The 20,468-nt window shown below is 33.5% G+C and overlaps 2 protein-coding genes across 2 annotated transcripts; both read right to left on the bottom strand.

Moving 5' to 3' along the window:
• Window positions 1-8,829: 8,829 nt before the first annotated feature.
• On the bottom strand, window positions 8,830-9,705 carry LOC127103189 (ATP-dependent DNA helicase RRM3-like). Its single transcript, XM_051040464.1, has 3 exons — window positions 9,399-9,705; window positions 9,015-9,320; window positions 8,830-8,909 (listed from the first exon to the last, which is right to left on the bottom strand). The coding sequence occupies exons 1-3, from the start codon at window positions 9,703-9,705 to the stop codon at window positions 8,830-8,832; spliced, it is 693 nt and encodes a 230-aa protein (XP_050896421.1).
• An 8,884-nt stretch (window positions 9,706-18,589) lies between these two features.
• LOC127103188 (uncharacterized) lies at window positions 18,590-19,986 on the bottom strand. The gene is made up of 5 exons (XM_051040463.1): window positions 19,792-19,986; window positions 19,639-19,695; window positions 19,512-19,542; window positions 19,300-19,401; window positions 18,590-18,894 (listed from the first exon to the last, which is right to left on the bottom strand). The coding sequence occupies exons 1-5, from the start codon at window positions 19,984-19,986 to the stop codon at window positions 18,590-18,592; spliced, it is 690 nt and encodes a 229-aa protein (XP_050896420.1).
• Between the last annotated feature and the right edge of the window lie 482 nt (window positions 19,987-20,468).

Genomic DNA, 20,468 nt, shown 5'->3' with positions numbered 1-20,468 from the left:
CGGCTACTATATTTTATGTTATTTTTATTTTCTATGATTTATTTAGTATTTCTCACTTGACGCATTTTCAGCTACCTTTTTTTCTTTGTTAATATTTTTATTATTTTATTATTTTTTATTTCTATTAATCTCGATTCATGTACCAACTGAGAGGTAATATATTGTGTAGATATTTATTAATTACTTTTTTAAAAACTTTTTTTTATGAACTCATATACCTCGATTTTCCTTGAAATCCAACGTAAAAGATATTTTAATTGAGTTTTTTGAATATGGCATTATAGCGCTTTTGCTTTTTTTTAATTAATGAATACACGTCGGTTTTCTCTAAAAACCGACAATATATTATTTTGCATGAAATACTTCAAAGAATTGGTCTTTAATTTTTCGTTTACCTATCAACGCTCTAACTTCATCGTCATTCTCTGCGTAGAAAGCCTAGATAATTTTCATATTCACTCTCTCATCAAAACTTTTCTAACTCTTGGCGATTTCCATCGTCACTCTCATTAAAATACGAACATCATCTCTGTTTCCAACCTTAATTGAATTTTTGTCATCACGTTTGAGGTACTTCTTTATCACATTTTTATTTTTATTACTGAAATGTTTTTAGTTCATATCACTTAAATAGTTTATATCAACTCGAGTTATAAGGTAGAAGTAAAGTGAGTATTTTGTTGGATAGTTGGCACGACGTTGACAATGAAATGGTTTCTCTTGATCATTATTTTTTTCATTTTGTTTATATCTCATCAGTCATGGCCTAATTGCATTTGTTTTTCCCTGAAATAATGTATTTCCATTTGTTACCCTTGCATTAGTTTTCACTTGTATTAGTGTTAGTATCACTGAAATGGCGTCTCTGTTATTATTCTTTATTTAGATAGTCATGGTCGATATGACAAACAACTCCCATACAACACCAACGACTCACCCGAAAGATGGTGTCTCGATGAATCCCGCCTCCACGACTCATACAACTACCTCTACAATATAAAACGTAAGAGAAAAACAAGAGGTGCCATGATGTATACCAAGGTGAAACAATCCCATGAAAATGGTATTCGCTACCCGGTTAAAGTTGATGTTGCAACAGGCAAGGCTTATGGTGAATATGTTGAGGATTTTACGAGTTACATTGCGTTACAAGGTAGAAGTAAAATGAGTATTTTGTTGGATAGTTGGCACGACGTTGACAATAATTTGAAAAATAGCTTATGGACCGATATTACGGTATTTATATTGAATTTTATTATTTGTTTTACAAGTATGTATGATCATTTAATAATTTGTTTAATACTGATAACAACTCTATTGTGTTATCATAGAAAGTATATATTAATTTTTGTTTTCATTTATAAATCAATTTTATTACATATTATCATACCCAAATTTTGTCCGGGCATTTTAAAACTTCCATACATCTGACTTTATTTTTACTTTGCACCATCTGCATAGTATAACATGTCTTTCACCGGGCATAATGCCTAGAATATCGTCCAGAATACAATTTTGAACTACATACAGACTGATTGACCCGTTTCTCAAATACACGTAAAATCAGCGGTTAAAAAGTTTCAAAATTCAGCTTGCAGATGTCAGTATTATTAATTCACGGTTTGCGTAGTTTAATCTGGTGTGCTCATTTTATCTTTTGACTAATTTTTCAGTCGTATTGTGATAAGTCTTAGCCTTTTATCTGATCATTTTTTATTTCAAATTTTGATCAAAACCTATATGTTTTCGAGAAATTTATTTCGCACCGATCATTGTGGTGCACTCGGTTTAATTTTTTGGACATTTTTGCGCCCGATTTATTCATGATCAGTCATTTTATTTTTATTATTTTGTCAAATTGTCAGAAATAATTAGATGGAATTTTCCTTGCTTTCATTTTATTTTTATCATATTTATTTAAGAAGTTGTGAATTTTAGTTGTTTTAATTGATTTAAGAAACTTTTAGAGGGGGCAACTTTGACATTTTAAATTATGTGTGTTTCTTTGATTTAATCTGAATAGTTGATTCAAATTAATCAATGGCCTATATGTGTTATCCTTGCATTCCCTTATCATTCAATTAAAAAATAGAAATTTAAATAAATAGATTAATAAAAAATCAGAATTGTTGTAAAAAATCTCTTCTTCTCCAGCCAGCAGTTGCCACGCGTCCCATTACGGGAGTCCTTTCTCCACACTCATATTGGTGGCTCTCTCTTATTGGTGGAGGGAAAACAACAGTTTTGATGATTTTTTTGAATAAATCCAAACAATGCCTTGCGTAAAAAGGGGATCTCACTTTTTGAGAACCATCTTCATCAGTTTCTCACCAAAAAAAAAATCTCATTCTTAGAAACTAGCATTCCGTCCCCGTCTGCCCTCTTTTATTAATGCGCACAATAGAGAAAAATAGATGTTGATTTTTCTTTTTATGAGGTTTCTATTGTACGTCGCATTAAAAATAATATTATTACACTTTGAAAATGGTAAACAAAGATATTCAAAATTAGATTAAAGCATGCAAAGTACTATTGATATTGTGTAGTCAATGACGTTCTTTAAGAGGAATATCGAACCTGAAATCTTTATTTGAAATATTTTCTTTTTCGCTGCAATTGTTTTCCATGGTAAAGAAAAAATGTAAGACTCTTCAATTAGATTTTTTTTAGAGAAAAAGATAGTAAAATTAATAGTAAGTAGTGTAATATAGTTTTTTCTACCTTATAAAGATTCGAATCAATTCTTCGTACATCCATTTATCAGTACGCTCTTGAGATTTAAAAAACTACAAATACATGACGAAATGTCATATCATCAAAGAAAGACATTCAAAATATTTGACTCGTTTGAATATAATATGGTTTATTATGACACAAATAAATACCTGGAGAATGGAGATACTTTATTTTAGTCTATATTTGGTAGAACAACAACTATGACTTATTTCTGAATTACTTGGATTTCTGGTAAAAAAAGGAAAACAATGGACTTAGTAAATATATAAGGTTTTATTTACATAAACCACAAATAGAAGTTAAATTTATGAATTCAAAAATATTCTAGAGAGAAAAATATTCTTAAATGAATTAAATAAAAATCTCTCCATCCTTTGAGATATTATTTCTCTTTTCACCATTTTCCAAAGTTGTGTTTTATTTGTTATCACTGTGGAGCTTCAACCAGCAAAGTAAATTTATGACGGTTACTCTTTCAAAACGATGATATTATCATCGATTTGTTTATTTCAGTTTTTAATATTTTTAAAAATAAAATTGAAGAAACTAACTTGTTTGATTTGATTTGGTTTGATTTACTTCGGTTGATCAGTTTACGATATTTTTTATTCAAATATTATATATTTATTTGTTTATTCTCCACTATCATGTACAAAAAATTCTCACTTGACTATAACTAATACAACTAAAATAAGTTTAACATCATATCAAAAATAAAATACAATCAAGTTCGTTAGTTCACCATCAAATAACTAAAATAAATTTTTAATTCCTTTCGGCTACTATATTTTATGTTATTTTTATTTTCTATGATTTATTTATTATTTCTCACTTGACGCATTTTCAGCTACCTTTTTTTCTTTGTTAATATTTTTATTATTTTATTATTTTTTATTTCTATTAATCTCGATTACATGTACCAACTGAGAGGTAATATATTATGTAGATATTTACTAATTACTTTTTTTAAAACTTTTTTTATGTACTCATATACCTCGATTTTCCATGAAATCCAACGTAAAAGATATTTTAATTGAGTTTTTTTTAATATGGCATTATAGCGCTTTTGCTTATTTTTAATTAATGAATACACGTCGGTTTTCTCTAAAAACCGACAATGTATACCAAGGTGAAAAAATCTCACGAAAACGGTATTCGCTACCCAGTTAAAGTTGATGTTCCAACAGGCAAGGCTTATGGTGAACATGCTGAGGGTTTTACGAGTTACATTGCGTTACAAGGTAGAAGTAAAGTGGGTATTTTGTTGGATAATTGGCACGACGTTGACAATAATTTGAAAAACAGCTTATGGACCGATATTACGGTATTTATATTGAATTTTATTATTTATTTTACAAGTATGTATGATCATTTAATTATTTGTTTAATACTGATAACAACTCTATTGTGTTATCATAGAAAGTGTTTAATGTTAGTCCAAATGATAGTAAGGTGAAAAAGAAGGTGCTTACATATGCTAGTGATTGTTGGAGGGACTTTAAGACACAACTCACTCATGATTATATTACTCATCCAACAACTAAAAATAAAAAAAAAAGCCTCAATACCTGATGTATTAATATATTGATCAGGATTGTTTGGAGGAATTTGTAAAGTCTTGCACCACTCCCGAATTCTTTGCTAAGAGCTAAAAAGGAAATCTTAATAGATCTAGAAATGTCTATCCATATAGATTGTCTCGTGGAGGATATGACAAACTTGAAAAGAAGATGATTGAAGAAAAAAGAAAACAAAGGGAATAAGAGTTGGGTGATTCTATAAGCCTTGATCACATTTCATCTCCACCATCACGCCATGAGAAATGGAAGAGGGCACGTCAAAGAAAAGGCGATGAGTTCACATCAGAGGCTAAGTGGCTAAAAAGATTGTAAGTAGATTCTTTTTTCAATAATATAATTTATTTTGGTTAAATCAACATAGTAAAGATGAAATTTTATATGTGTTGTAGGACGTATTGGTTGAACAATCCAAACCCGGTCTTTTCGTTCCAGAAGATCGTCATGACATCTTGGTTGAAGCGATTGGAGTCGAGGAGCATCCTGGGCGTGTTCGTGGTCTTTGAAAAGGCATTGGCTTCAAGATTTTTGTAAGGAAGTTAATGGAAAGATAGTTGTTGTTAAGTTGGTGGAGGAAAGGGAGAAGCGAAAATCATGAGAAACGTTGGAGGGTGCAAATGAATGAGCGGGAGAGGGTGTTTAAGGAGGAGACTGAGAGGTTTTTGTAGCAGGTGTGAGAACTGGTCCAGAAGGAGCAAGAGGAGTGAGAGAGGTTGGCTGAGGTGGAGCGAAAGAAGGAGAATAATGAGAAGTATGAGAGGATATTCGTGAAATGTACCCGCGATGTGCTTGAGGTATATGTATAAATTTAAAAAAAAATTATTGTATGTTGTTGTTATTATCATTTGTGTTTTAATTTTTGTATTGTATTTCTGTTGTTTTTATGATGCATAGATTGAGTTCGTTATGTTTACTCAACCAAACAAATTCGAATCAGTTGGACATTCAAGAGAAAGTAATGGATGGTACAAATACAAAAGGAAGTTGGTATGCCCACCAAGACAATATTGAAACCACACCATAACAAGTAGATAATATTCAAAGACTAAAAATGATATTAGAGGGTCTTCCAGAAATCTACGAGAATATTCAATTAATTCAGGTTCCATATCAATATTACGTATTTCCTAAGTATAATATTAAGGAATTTTTGAAAGGGGTGAATGGTTAGATGTTACGATATTATAATTGTGGTGCTCGTAAATATAATTTTTACATTGATCATTTATATTTATATTCATACATTCTCGTACTTTAGCAATAAACATTTAATTCTTGCAGGTACTTGCATGAGATGTGTGTTGAAAGGAGTATAAGAAAGTATTTTATCATAGATCCAAATTCCATTAGCCTTCATGGTGGTGCGGTAGAAAACAATATCAAGGTTTACTTAAAAGACATGTTGATAGAAGATAACAAAGAATGTTATTTGAGCCCGTTTTACCACGCGTAAGTATATATTAATTTGTGTTTTCATTTATAAATCAATTTTATTACATATTGTCATACCCAAATTTTGTCTGGGCATTTTAAAACTTCCATGCATCTAACTTTATTTTTACTTTGCATCATCTACATAGTATAACATGTCTTTCACCGTGCATAATGGCTAGAATATCGTCCAGAATAAATTTTTGAACTACAGACAGACCGATTGACCCGTTTCTCAAATACACGTAAAATCAGCGGTTAAAAAGTTTTGAAATTGAACTTGCAGATGTCAGTATTATTAATTCACGGTTCGCGTAGTTTAATATGGTGTGCTCATTTTATCTTTTGACTAATTTTTCAGTCATATTGTGATAAGTCTGAGCCTTTTATCTGATCATTTTTTGTTTCAAATTTTGATCAAAACCTGTATGTTTTCGAGAAATTTATTTCGTACCGATCATTGTTGTGCACTCGGTTCAATTTTTTGGGCATTTTTGTGCCCGATTTATTCATGATCAGTCATTTTATTTTTATTCTCTTGTCAAATTGTCAGAAATAATTAGATAGAATTTTCCTTGCTTTTATTTTATTTTTATCATATTTATTTAAGAAGTTGTGAATTTTTGTTATTTTAATTGATTTAAGAAACTTTTAGAGGGGGCAACTTTGACATTTTAAATTATGTGTGTTTCTTTGATTTAATCTGAATAATTGATTCAAATTAATCAATGGCCTATATTTGTTATCCTTGCATTCCCTTATCATTCAATTAAAAGATAGAAATTTAAATAAATAGGTTAATAAAAAATCAGAATTATTGAAAAAATATTTCTTCTTCTCCAGCCAGCAGCTGCCACGTGTCCCAGTACGAGAGTCCTTTCTCCACACTCATATTGGTGGCTCTCTCTTATTGGTGGAGGGAAAAAACAATTTTGATGATTTTTTTGAATAAATCCAAACAATGCCTTGCGTAAAAAGGGGATATCACTTTTTGAAAACCATCTTCGTCAGTTTCTCACCAAAAAAAAAAATCTCATTCTAAGAACTAGCGTTCAAACGGGCACTCCCGTGCCCGTCTGCCCGCTTTTTTTAATGCGCACAACAGAGAAAAATAGATGTTTGTTTTTCTTTTTATGAGGTTTCTATTGTACGTCGCATTAAAAATAATATTATTACACTTTGAAAATGGTAAACAAAGATATTCAAAATTAGATTAAAGCATGCAAAGTACTATTGATATTGTGTAATCAATGACGTTCTTTAAGAGGAATGTCGAACCTAAATTTTGTATTCGAAGTATTTTCTTTTTCCCTGCAATTGTTTTCCATGGTAAAGAAAAAATGTAAGATTCTTCAATTATATTTTTTTAGAGAAAAAGATAGTAAAATTAATAGTAAGTAGTGTAATATAGTTTTTTCTACCTTATAAAGATTCGAATCAATTCTTCGTACATCCATTTATCAATACGCTCTTGAGATTTAAAAAACTACAAATACATGACGAAATGTCATATCATCAAAGAAATACATTCAAAATATTTGACTCGTTTGAATATAATATGGTCTATTATGACACAAATAAATATCTGGAGAATGGAGATACTTTATTTTAGTCTATATTTGGTAGAACAACAACTATGACTTAGTTCTGAATTACCTGGATTTCTGGTAAAAAAGGAAAACAATGGACTTAGTAAATATATAAGGTTTTATTTACATAAACCATAAATAGAAGTTAAATTCATGCATTCAAAAATATTATAGAGAGAAAAATATTCTTAAATGAATTAAATAAAAACCACTCCATCCTTTGAGATATTATTTCTCTTTTCACCATTTTCCAAAGTTGTGTTTTATCTGTTATCACTGTGGAGCTCCAACCGACAAAGTAAATTTTTAGACGTTTGACCTGTTTCAATAAGGATGATAAAAATGTTAGTGAAATAGTGGTGAAAATGCAAGAAACAGTTTTTTATACGTATTATAAAAAAGGTAAATACACCTTATTATCGAGTTTGTCGATGGATGAAATGATTTGTTCATCCTTCCATGTGTTCCATTTATCTTCAAAGTCTCCTATCTAAAGTTTATTGCATAATAATAGTGATAATAAGTATGACCCAATTGATATATAACATAAAAGCATAAAACAAATGATTAAGTATAACTTACTTTTATGTCGAAGCAAGTTTCAACATTCTTTCGTCTCAACTCTTTACATAATTGGAAGATTTCACAGTGTTCTAGTTTGACTGTATATTAAAGATAAAGAAAATTATATTTAGTTATGATATAAATAATACAATATAATCTTGGTATGTTGTGTAACAAAAATGGGAATCAATGTGTGAGCAATTTCTTTTAATGTACTTAATAAATATTGGCGGGTGCGATAAAAGAATTTGTTTGAAGACTACATTTTTTACGTAGTCACCATCTTTTCCTTTCAATTTTCCTTCCCTGGTTAAAACTCTTGTCGTAGTTTGTGAAACACCCCTGGATAAAGCCACATATAACTGTCCATGACTAAAACTATGTCGTGGAAGATATATTCCAACATTTGGAATGGTTTGTCCTTGTGATTTATTTATAGTAATTACAAAACTTAGTCGCACAAGAAATTTCTTTATACTAAGGACAAAAGGCAAAAAAACTCGTTTTCCTGCGTTATTTTCTGTCAAGATTTCCACATCCAACATATTCATAAATAAACCACGACATAATAATCGTGTCCCATTACACAATCCATATCTATGATATAGATTTCGTAACAACATCAACGATGCACCCTTTTTAATCTTTAGAATATGTGGTGGAAAAATACTTTGTGCAATTGAGTTTAAGAATTCTTGCTGGTACAAATTATGGTTATCCCCTTCAACCTCGTCAAACAACAACAAATTATGTTCTTCTCCTAGAAACTGATCGATAATCATATCATTCAATTTCTGGATATCATCATTTGTTGGTGTCAAAATAGCTCTTTGTACCATATATGGGGCATCCTAACCATGCAATTCTAAATTTGGAAAAATATGTTGGATAAGTACTTGTATGGAATGTTCATTTTCCCATGGGATTGAAATCTATGAAGGTAACCTCACCATGTCATCTGGTTTGGTAGGTTCAACACCATCACCAATGCGAATAAGACATTCTTCAAACTCTTGATCATGCAATGATCACATATTTTGACGCAAACACAAAATCTTGGTATGATCCCATAAATGGGATTGAACAATACACGTTGAGATCATCTGTTCCTTAGTACCTTTTCTTACAACGGGAAGAACTTGACCAAAATCTCCCCCCATGATCAGAACTTTTCCACCAAATGGAGCACTATTGCTACAAATGTCTTGGAATGATCGATCTAAGGCTTCCAAACTTTTTTTGTTTGTCATTGGTGTTTCATCCCAAATTATTGTGGCAACAAATCTAATGAGATTTGCAAGATCTTTTTGCTTTTGAATACCATAAATAGAACTCAATTGTATATCAATAGGTATCTTAAATCGAGAGTGTGCAGTCCTACCACCGGGAAATAATGTTGCAGCTATACGAGATGATGCAGTTGCTAAGATAATTTCTCATCTACTTATTAAACTTTCCATTAATGTTCGATAAAGGAATGTTTTACCTGTTCCTCATGAACCATCAACAAAAAAAACCCCATTGTGTTTTTGAATAATTACATTCATAATGGTTTTGAATGCAATCATTTGATAATTATTTAACTTAGCAACAGATTCAATATCTTCATTGGGGATATCGACCGCTAACTCCTCTTTTATGAGACTTGGAATTGCATCTCCGTCTATTGTATTAGGGGGGTAAAGATGGGAGATCAGAATCTTCATTTTTTTACCATTTAGGTTTAAGAGTTCATTCAAGTCCTTCACCAACATATTAGTCAAGTCTAATTCCATAACATTGTTAGTTGTTTGATAATCCTCTGCCATATGTGTAAAAAAACTCATTCCAAAGGCCTCTAACATCAGTAGGTTCACAAAATATTAAAATCGTCACGAATAACCTGTTGGTGTAAGCCCTAGAGGCCAATACTTTTGGTACTTGTATCAGATTATTTATTAATAATAAAAGGCTTTTTCTTTATTATGTTTGTCTAATAAAGTCCCTAGAATAGCTAGTCCGTTTAATGTATCAAGTGTGACTTAATCATGAGATCCCATTAAACATAAGGACATTATTCTTAAAGTATCCGTAGTCGAGCTTTGTTGTAAAATGAGATAACATTAAAGCATTAAGACTATTATGTATATAGACCGATGATCACATCTCTTGGATCATGAATAAGGAGTTATCAAGTCTTAAACATAGGTATGAATATTAAGAGTAATATTTATACTGGATTTACCCGCTATGCGAATACTATATAGAATGTTATGCAAAGTGTCATAAGTTATTCTCATGGTGATAGTCGTGTATACCACCCTTCGACCTGAAACCAATATGGACCCTAAATGTAGATTCGAGTGCCTTATTGTTGATCAAACATTGTCCATAACTAAATGACCATAAAGGCAGTTGATGGGTATTCCACGAAGCATGCTGAGGGACATGAGTGACCTAGATAGAATTTTCCCATCCTGCGTAATAGGATAAATGTCTACGGGCCCAATATTGAACTGGACAAGGATGACACGGTCTATGCCTTGTGTTCAATACAAACATAAGGGCAAAAGGATAATTGTACACATAAGTATTATCACAAAAGGATTTGTCAGATCACATGACATTTTCGTGTCTTAGGTAGAAGTGATGTGTTGCTAGATACCGCTCATTGTTTATTATGTTAAATACCTGATTTGATATAATTGCAAATGTCGCGAAAACCTACAGGGTCACACACAAAAGGACGAATTGATAAGAGATCGAGTAAATAAGGAACACCGTAAGGTACACTGCACTTAAGTGAATTGTAGGACATCGTAAGGTACAATGCACTTAAGTAGAATATGAAATATGGTAAGGTACCACGTGCTTAAGTGATTTTTGTATATCATAAGATATGGGCCACATACACTTAAGTGGGCTTTTTAGCTTACAGCCCACACAAGTGGTTCTATGTGCATAAGCATTTATGCAATTGAAATTTTGTTTCTCTCTCTCTCTCTCTCTCTCTCTCTCTCTCTCTTCTCTCTCTCTCTCTCTCTCTCTCTCTCTCACTCAAAGCCTTCATTTGTAGCAGCTAACACTAAGATTGAAGGAATTCGTTCGTGTGGACTGAGTAGAGGCGTTGTCACCATTCAACGTTCGTGATCGCTCCTTAGATCTGCATCAAAGGTTTCAATCTCCACAAGAGGTAACGCTTCTATCACTGATCATGCCCGTTCATAAGGATCACTAAAGGAGAATTTTTTTACATTCCGCTGCGTTTTGGATCGCTATTCTCTTTCAGTGGTATCAGAGCCACTTACGAAACCATGCATCTGATAGTTGTTTATTTTCTATATTAATACGATTAAAAGACGGAATGAATCAAAGAATAAACGAGTAATTAAATTTGGCATCATGTGTGTACGATTTGGATGATTGGTGTTAACTATGCTTCCGACGTTAGTATGATGAAGCAACGTTACATCGATCGTCCATAGATTACACAATTGAGATCGATCAAGTTGTATATATGATATAAGTAATTCTGATGCAAAATACGGTATATATGATATATTGTTTCTCTTTCGTTTATTCAAACACTTAATGGTTATTTTTATTTTGATCGATCAATGGTCATTTGCTTCGGAATTCGATGAAAGTATGGTGAAGCAATGACATGTTGATCAATCATACTGAATTAACAATTGAGGTGTGTTTGACGGTATGAAATTGGTGCATTAGGGTTCATGACGGTACAAGGGTTGTGTTGTCAAAGAGTTATGCGATTAGGGTTGTGACCGCGTAAGAGTTATGCTTTAAAGTATTAAGTGTTGATGCAAAAATCGATGATTTCAAATGAATTGTTCATTAAAATTTTGCGTCGGGGCGCTGCCCCTGCAACCCCGCAGGGAGCGCTGACCGGGTAGCGGAACCCCTGACTAACTCTCCGTAGTGTGATCAATCGCCAAAATTTAATTTGGTTTATTTAATTAAAAGAATTTAAATTAATAAAAATAATAATGTGTTTATTATTATTGTCTTGTGGTGATCGGTTATGGCCTTAGTTTTCCTTTATTTTGTTTTGGGATTTTAAAATACGACCTGCGTGTCATGTCTCTCTTTTAATCTCTTAATGTAACTTCTTTTATCATCTCACTCCCTCGTATGTAAAATGAGTTTCTTTTATGTAATGTAATGTTATGACGAAAGAGAAGAATTCAATATCAAAGGAGGACAACCTTGAAGATCTTGCTTGGAGAAGCTTAAATCGTTATTAGGTTAGCTTAGGTTCTCTCATTGGCTTGGGAGAATAATTGTGCTAGGGGCCATAACTGTTTCATTTTGTATGTATGTTGATGCATGTGAGAGATGATTTATATGCTAAATAAGCCGGTGAGATCAGAATAATTGCAAATTCCCTCAAATTAAATATTAAGTTTATGCTTTCCAAGTTTTAGCACTCATCAAGACTAATATCGAATAATGTAGGTTTCGCCTATGCGAGGTGCATGTTCTATATTAATAAGGTGAGATGGGATAATTATAATATTCGATTGCTAAAACAATGGGTCAAACTTAACTAAACAAATTATAATAAGATTATATATGTTTAGAAGCAAGAGTTGGAAATGATCCATATGATGGATTGAAATAAGGAGTTATTCATCCAACTAAAATATTTGAGAGTTGTATTAGATACAATTGGAAGGATTTCCTACCTAAATAACTTAGTTTTGTTTAATCCACCTACGCGGACTTAAAACAAAGTGAAATGTGGATCTCGACCCACTATAAAATCTTCCAACAGGATTTTCTGAATCAAATGGCGAGGGTCATTCGTTTTGAGTAAAATAGTGGGAGCATATTTAATTAAAGGCCTAATTAAATATGTTATTTTATTGATACTTATATTTTCATTATTTTCATGTAGATTACAATGACAACAAACACCTCTAACAACATTTTGCGATCAATCCTAGATAAGGAAAAATTGTCTGGGACAAATTTTTTGGATTGGCACTGAAATCTAGGGATTATCCTCAAACATGATAGAAACCTGAATGTCTTGGAGAAACCTGTTCCTGAAGAGGAACCTCCTAGTTCTGCACCTAAGGCAGAAAGAGATGCTTATAAGAAGCATGTCAATGATGCCAAGGAAACTGCTTGCCTCATGATAGCTACCATGAACTCAGAGTTGCAAAAGCAACATGAGAACATGGCAACGTTCGATATGATCGAACACCTAAAAATGCTCTATCAAGAGCAGGCAAGGCATGAAATGTTTGAAGTTTCAAAATCCTTTTTTTCAAGGCAAGTTAGCTGAATGAGCCCCTGTAGGTCCCCATGTGCTCAAGATGATTGGGTATGTGGAGAACCTTGAGAAGTTGGGTTTTCCCCTCGGAAAGGAACTTGCGATTGATTTGATCTTACAATCGTTTCTAGATAGATTCAGTCAATTTGTCCTTAATTTCAATATGAAAGATATGGACAAATCTCTTCCTGAACTGCTAGCCATGTTAAGAACTGTTGAGAAGAATCTGAAGTCAAAAGGGAAGTCCATTAAGAGACATAACAAAAGACCCACCAAGAAGGGTGATAAAGGGAAAGGAAAGGAAGTTTCCAAACCCAAACCCACTGCTCCTGCTTTGAAGCCTAGTGGAGGAATATCAAAGGAAGGCACTTGCTTCCATTGCGGTAAGACCGGACACTGGAAGAGAAACTTCCCAAAGTATCTGGAAGATAAGAAGAATGGAGTAGAGACTTCAACTTTAGGTATTTTTGTTATTGAAATTAATTTATCTACATCTGCATTATGGGTATTAGATAATGGATGCGGTTCTCACATTTGTACCAATGTGCAGGGGCTAAAAAGGAGTAGAGATTTGGTAAAAGGTGAAGTTGACCTACGAGTTGGCAATGGAGCAAAGGTTACTGCTTTAGCCGTAGGAACTTATGTATTGACTTTACCTAGTGGTTTAGTAATTCAGTTAGAGAACTGTTATTACGTACCTGCAATTAGCAGGAATATTATTTACATTTCTTATTTGGACAAGTTTGGTTTTTTATTTATAATAAAGAACAATTGTTGTTCCATTTATTTGAATGATATATTCTATGCTACTGCATAAATGAACAATGGACTATATGTCATTGCCGATTAGGCCACATAAATGAGAAACGCGTTTCCAAACTCCATAAAGATGGACTCTTGGACTCTTTTGATTATGAATCATATGAGACATCCATATGTTGTTTAATTGGGAAGATGATAAAGTCTCCATTCACAGGAAAAGGTGAAAGAGATAATGATCTTTTGACCCTCATACATACTGATGTATGTGAACCATTGAACATACCAGCAAGAAGAGGTTTTTTGTACTTCATCATATTTACTGATGATTTCAGTAGATATGGTTATGTGTATTTAATGAAACAAAAATCAGAGTCCTTTGAAAAGTTCAAGGAATTCAAGAACAAAGTACAAAACCAAATAGGTAAGAATATTAAAACTCTTCGATTAGATCAAGGTGGTGAGTATTTAAGCCTAAAGTTTGATGACCATCTGAAAGAGTGTGGGATTCTATCCCAACTTAATCCTCCTTGAACACCCCAATGGAACGGTGTATCTGAGAGAAGAAATCAAACTTTGTTAGACATGGTCTGATCCATGATGAGTCACGCCAATCTTCTAAACTCCTTTTGGGGACATGCACTATTGACAACAACTTATACACTTAATCGTGTTCCATCCAAAAAGGTTGAGAAGATACCATATGAGATATGGAGTGGTAAGAAACCACATATGTCTTACATGAAGATTTGGGGTGCGAAGTTTATGTGAAACGACAAATTTCAACTAAGATTTAGCCCAAATATGACAAATGCTTATTTGTTGGGTATCCTAAAGAAACAAGAGGGTATTACTTCTAAAATCCTTCTAAGGACAAAGTGTTTGTTGCTTGAACTGGAGTTTTCCTAGAAAAGGATTTTATTTCCAAAGGAATTAGTGGGAGGAAAGTAGAGCTTGAAGAAATTCAAGAATCACAACACATTGATATACCTATGGAGGAATTAGAGCAGGAAACACAAGTAGTTGTGGAAGAGCAACTTGCTCAAGTAGAACAAGACCAACATAGGTCAAGCATGATACGTCACCAACCTGAGAGATATGGATATCTCATAATTGATCAAGGTGATGTATTACTCATGGATCAAGATGAGCATGTGACCTACCAAGAGGCCATAACTGGTCCCGAGTCTGAGAAGTGGCTAGAAGCCATGAAATATGAAATGTATTCCATGTACGCAAACCAAGTTGGACCTTGATAGAGCCTCCTGTAGGAGTTAACCCTATAGGATGCAAGTGGGTGTTCAAAAAGAAGACTGACATGGATGGTAAGGTACATACCTATAAGGCAAGACTGGTTGCAAAAGGATATAAACAAATTCATGGGGTTGACTATGATGAAACCTTTTCACCAGTTGCAATGCTTAAATCTGTTCGGATTTTACTTGCTATCGCTGCATATCATGATTATGAAATATGAAAGATGGATGTCAAAACTGCTTTCCTTAATGGGAGCCTTCTTAAGGATGTGTACATGACACAACCTGAAGGATTTGACATACCAGAAGAAGCCCAAAAGACATGTAAGTTACAAAGATCAATCTATGGATTGGAGCAATCTTCCAGAAGCTGGAATCTTTGTTTTGCTGAAATAGTAAAACAATAGGGATTCATCAAGAATGAAGATGAGCCTTGTGTCTATAAGAAGGTTAGTGGGAGCATGATCGTTTTCCTGGTATTATATGTAGATGACATATTACTCATTGGAAATGATGTCCCTACCCTGTAACAAGTAAAGTCTTGGTTGGGGAAATGCTTTTCTATGAAGGACCTAGGTGAAGCAGCCTATATATTAGGAATCAAGATTTATAGAGATAGATCACAAAAACTATTTGGCCTAAGTCAGAGTACATACATAGACAAAGTGCTGCGACGCTTTAATATGCATGATTCTAAGAAAGGATTCATACCTATGCAACATGGCCTGTATCTATCAAAAACACAATCCCCTTCAACTAAGGAAGAAAGGGATCCCATGAATAAGATTCCACATGCATCTGCAATAGGATCTATCATGTACGCCATGTTATGTACTCGACCAGATGTGTCATATGCTTTAAGTGCAATGAGTAGGTACCAATTTGATCCCTGTGATGCTCATTGGGTAGCTATCAAGAATATCCTTATGTATTTGAGAAGGACTAAGGACTCATTCTTGATATATGGAGGTCATGGAGAGCTTGCTGTAGTTGGATACACCGATGCTAGCTTCCAGACAGATAAGGGTGACTTTAGATTGCAATCTGGTTATGTGTTTTTCTTAAACGGTGGCGCTGTAAGTTGGAAAAGTTTAAAGCAAGATACAGTTGTTGATTCTACAATCGAGGCCGAGTATATTGCAGCCTCAAGTGCAGCAAAGGAAGTTGTTTTGATCAAAAAGATCATTAGTGAACTTGGCATAATTCCTAGCATTGTGGATCCCATTAGTCTCTATTGTGATAACAATGGCGCTATCGCACAAGATAAGGAGCCTAGATCTCACCAACGATCCAAACACATACTTAGGTGTTATCACCTCATTCGAGAGATAATAGATAGAGGAGATGTGAAAATATGCAGAGTACCTACATTGACAATATTACTGACCCACTGACAAAGCCTCTTGGACAGCAGAAGCATGATGGCCATACTAGATCTATAGGCATTAGGGATATGCCTGATTGGCTCTAGTGCTAGAGGGAGATTGTTGGTGTAAGCCCTAGAGGTTAATACTTTTGGTACTTGTATAGAATTATTTATTAATAATAAAATGATTTTTCTTTATTATGTATGTTTAATAAAATCCCTAGAATAGCTAGTCCATTTAATGTATCAAGTGTGACTTAATCATGAGATCCCATTAAACATAAGGACAATATTCTTAAAGTTTTCGTAGTCAAGGTTTATTGTAAAGTGGGATAACATTAAAGCATTAAGACTATTATGTATATAGACTGATGATCACATCTCATGATTCATGGATAAGGAGTTATCAAGTCTTAAACATATGTATGAATATTAAGAGTAATATTTATACTGGATTTACCCGCTATGAAAATACTATATAGAATGTTATGCAAAGTGTCATAAGTTATTCTCATGGTGATAGTGGTGTATACCACCCTTCGACCTGAAACCACTATGGACCCTAGATGTAAAGTCGAGTACCTTATTGCTGATCAAAAATTGTCCGTAACTGGATGACGATAAAGGCAGTTGACGGGTACTCCACAAAGCATGCTTAAGTACATGAGTGACCTAGATGGAATTTGCCCATCCTGCGTAACAGGATAAATGTCTACAGGCCCAATATTGAGTTGGACAAGGATAACATGGTCTATGTCTTGTGTTCGATACAGACATAACAGAAAAAGGGTAATTGTACACATAAGTATTATCACAAAAAGATTTGTCAGATCACATGACATTTTCGTGTCTTGGGTAGTAGTGATGTGTTGCTAGATACCGCTCACTATTTATTATGTTAAATACGTGATTTGATATAATTGCCAATGTCGCGAAAACCTACAGGGTTACACACAAAAGGATGGATTGATGAGAGATAGAGTAAATAAGGAACACCGTAAGGTACGACACACTTAAGTGAATTGTAGGACATCGTAAGGTACAGTGCACTTGAGTAGAATACGAAATATGGTAAGGTACCACGCACTTAAGTGATTTTGGTATATCACAAGATATGTGCCACATACACTTAATTGGGCTTTTTAGCTTACAACCCACACAAGTGGTTCTATAAATAGAACCCTTGTGCAGAAGCATTTATGCAGTTGAAATTTCGTTTCTATCTCTCTCTCTCTCACTCACTAACTCAAAGCCTTCATTCGTAGCATCTAGCACTGAGATTGAAGGAATTCGCTCGTGTGGACTGAGTAGAGGCGTTTTCACCATTCAATGTTCATGATCGCTCCTTAGATCTGCATCTAAGGTTTCAATCGCCACAAGAGGTAACACTTCTATCACTAATCATGCCCATTTGTAAGGATCACTAAAGGAGAAATTTTTTAAATTCCGATGTGTTTTTGATCTCTATTCTCCTTCATAACCTCCATAAAGAATATGTCATTTGGAGACTCGTAGCCTCAACTAAACAATCACGAATACTATGATCAGTCTCTAGAAATCCCCTATCCTCGGCTGATTTTTTTGAATGTATTGAAATTCATGCCATCATTTGTAAGAAGATATTCCCAACTTGTTGGACCTGTGACATTAGATAACAACAATCGCAAGTAAAACTTATCTCCCTCAAAAGGTGATACCGTATAGATTGTCCTGATAATTTTTCTTGTTGATCGCCTGCTATGCCATTTCATGTCCCGCTTGTTCCAACAATGATGCTCTAGAATCTCTCTATATAGATAATTTCTTGCTTGTGGATCTCGTAGATTCAATCGAAAGAATTGTGTGAGCATTGTTTTGAAGTTATGTTCATTATTTAACACATCTGCAATTCACTGATGATCATAAAAGCACACTTGACGGCGGTTTGGCAAGTGGATCTGCAATCTTTCAACCGAAGGATATAATTGATAAAGAGTGAATCAGAATATTTTCCATAATTCCTAGGGGGCACAAATCCATCTTGCATCAACATATTATTGAACTTCATCCATGTATGATCCTTTATGAACCTCCATAGCCACACGATCAGGGCTCTTGTACACATATTTGTATAGATACTTGATACTTTTCATGCTACTGCAAATCTCTACATTAATGTGACAGTCATACTTTAACAGTAACCAAGGGTTATAAGGAACCACCCATCTATTATCGACAGACCTATCTCTACCTAATGATATAGATTTATAAAACCTTCTCTTATACTCAGGATATGACTCAGTGCCTTGACGTGTTTCATCCAAGAATTGTTTGGGATACCTTTTTTTACAATGTCCACCTTTCATACATGAAGACTTTCAGTTGATTATGCCACAAGGTATGTGGATCATATGTTTTACAACAACTTCATGCAACTATGGTTCACATTCTAATTTAGGTATTTATGCTCTTACCATACTATCATAATCTTTTGGGTCACGCAACTTATCATTACTTCCTAAGACCAACAACATATGCATATGCGGAATTCCCCGCTTTTGAAATTCAGTGACATACATGTAGCTTTTAACTTTTCCCAAGACTCCTTTATTAATAACAACATCCTTCAATTGCTCAAATTTCGAACAAAATATTCTTGTTAGCAAATCTGGACGATCTTGTGGTGTTTGAAAAGGCAAAAGTTCTTATGTTATATCACTCCAAGAAGGGTTGCATGTCCTTGTTAGAAAAATATTTGGTTTACCGCCATTAAGAACAATAACCATGCCATCTTCATAACGTTGTGTCATGTCTCGACGACCACCAATAAATGATGATGACAAAATTGTTCTTTTTCCAATGTTTTCTACAATGATTCATGAAATGCATTAGTATTAGAATACATGAATGATTCGCATTAGAAGTACAACTAATTATTAATCTAAAATTGTATATCTATACTAAATGAATTTATACCTGTATTAGTTTCACCAACATGCAAATCATCCTATAAACCTTGGTACAATTCAGCACGTATATCACTTTGGTGCTTTTTAATCCACTATAACTTCCCTGATTCAATTTTTATATAATTGTCTACAACATATTGTTGCAATAGTCGACCCGCATTTAACAACATTGATTGATCATTTGGGCGAATCTACAGTTGATTGAATAAAATGTCGGTGATAAATGTAAAGTTTTTTAAACAATGCTTAGCCAAGTATACTATCTACTAAAATTAATCTAAATTTACCTGAAGCATGTAACTGTAATATGCTCGACATGACACTCTTCGTCCATTATAATTTATTGTGTTGATGTCCCAACTATGCGTCCCAAATGGAGACAATATAGTGTATTCCAAAGGATCATAATATCCCCTTGTCTCTTGAATTTTCTGGAGATTTCCATCATGACGAATGACACTAATATCCCTTCCACATTCCATAGAATTTGCATCACATCCAACAATAATTGCCGCAACTTATTCTACAGTTGGAAGATTGTATTGATGGTGATTATTTGGACGCTCCTTAAGTATGAGGCTACATTCACTGATATTTGGAAGTAGTGACAATTGCTTGAAAAATTACAAAAGGATTAAACTGATGGAGCATTTTCTGTAATTTGTGAACTACATTTTGGTGCAGCTGTGGATTTTCCTGCATTCTATTATGTATCTCATTATTGGTGTCGTAGATGTATAGTTGTAAGAAATATGGTATGACACCCTCATTTGGATAGAAACCTCATATGTTATGGTAAAAAGCACCTTGAGCACGAAATGCGTATATACCACGACCAGATGCAAGAATATTCTCAGCAACATGAACATCAATTGAAGTGAATGAGAGCACATGGTTATAACTTTGAATATGTTGCCTAAAATGTTCTCCTTCAGCTGAACCATCCAAAAATAATCGTTGCAAT

The sequence above is a fragment of the Lathyrus oleraceus genome, chromosome 7 (genome assembly GCF_024323335.1).
Source record: "Lathyrus oleraceus cultivar Zhongwan6 chromosome 7, CAAS_Psat_ZW6_1.0, whole genome shotgun sequence".
Taxonomy (NCBI): domain Eukaryota; kingdom Viridiplantae; phylum Streptophyta; class Magnoliopsida; order Fabales; family Fabaceae; genus Lathyrus; species Lathyrus oleraceus.
Note: the sequence above shows the minus strand (reverse complement) of the source record. Positions and strands in the feature narration are given on the sequence as shown.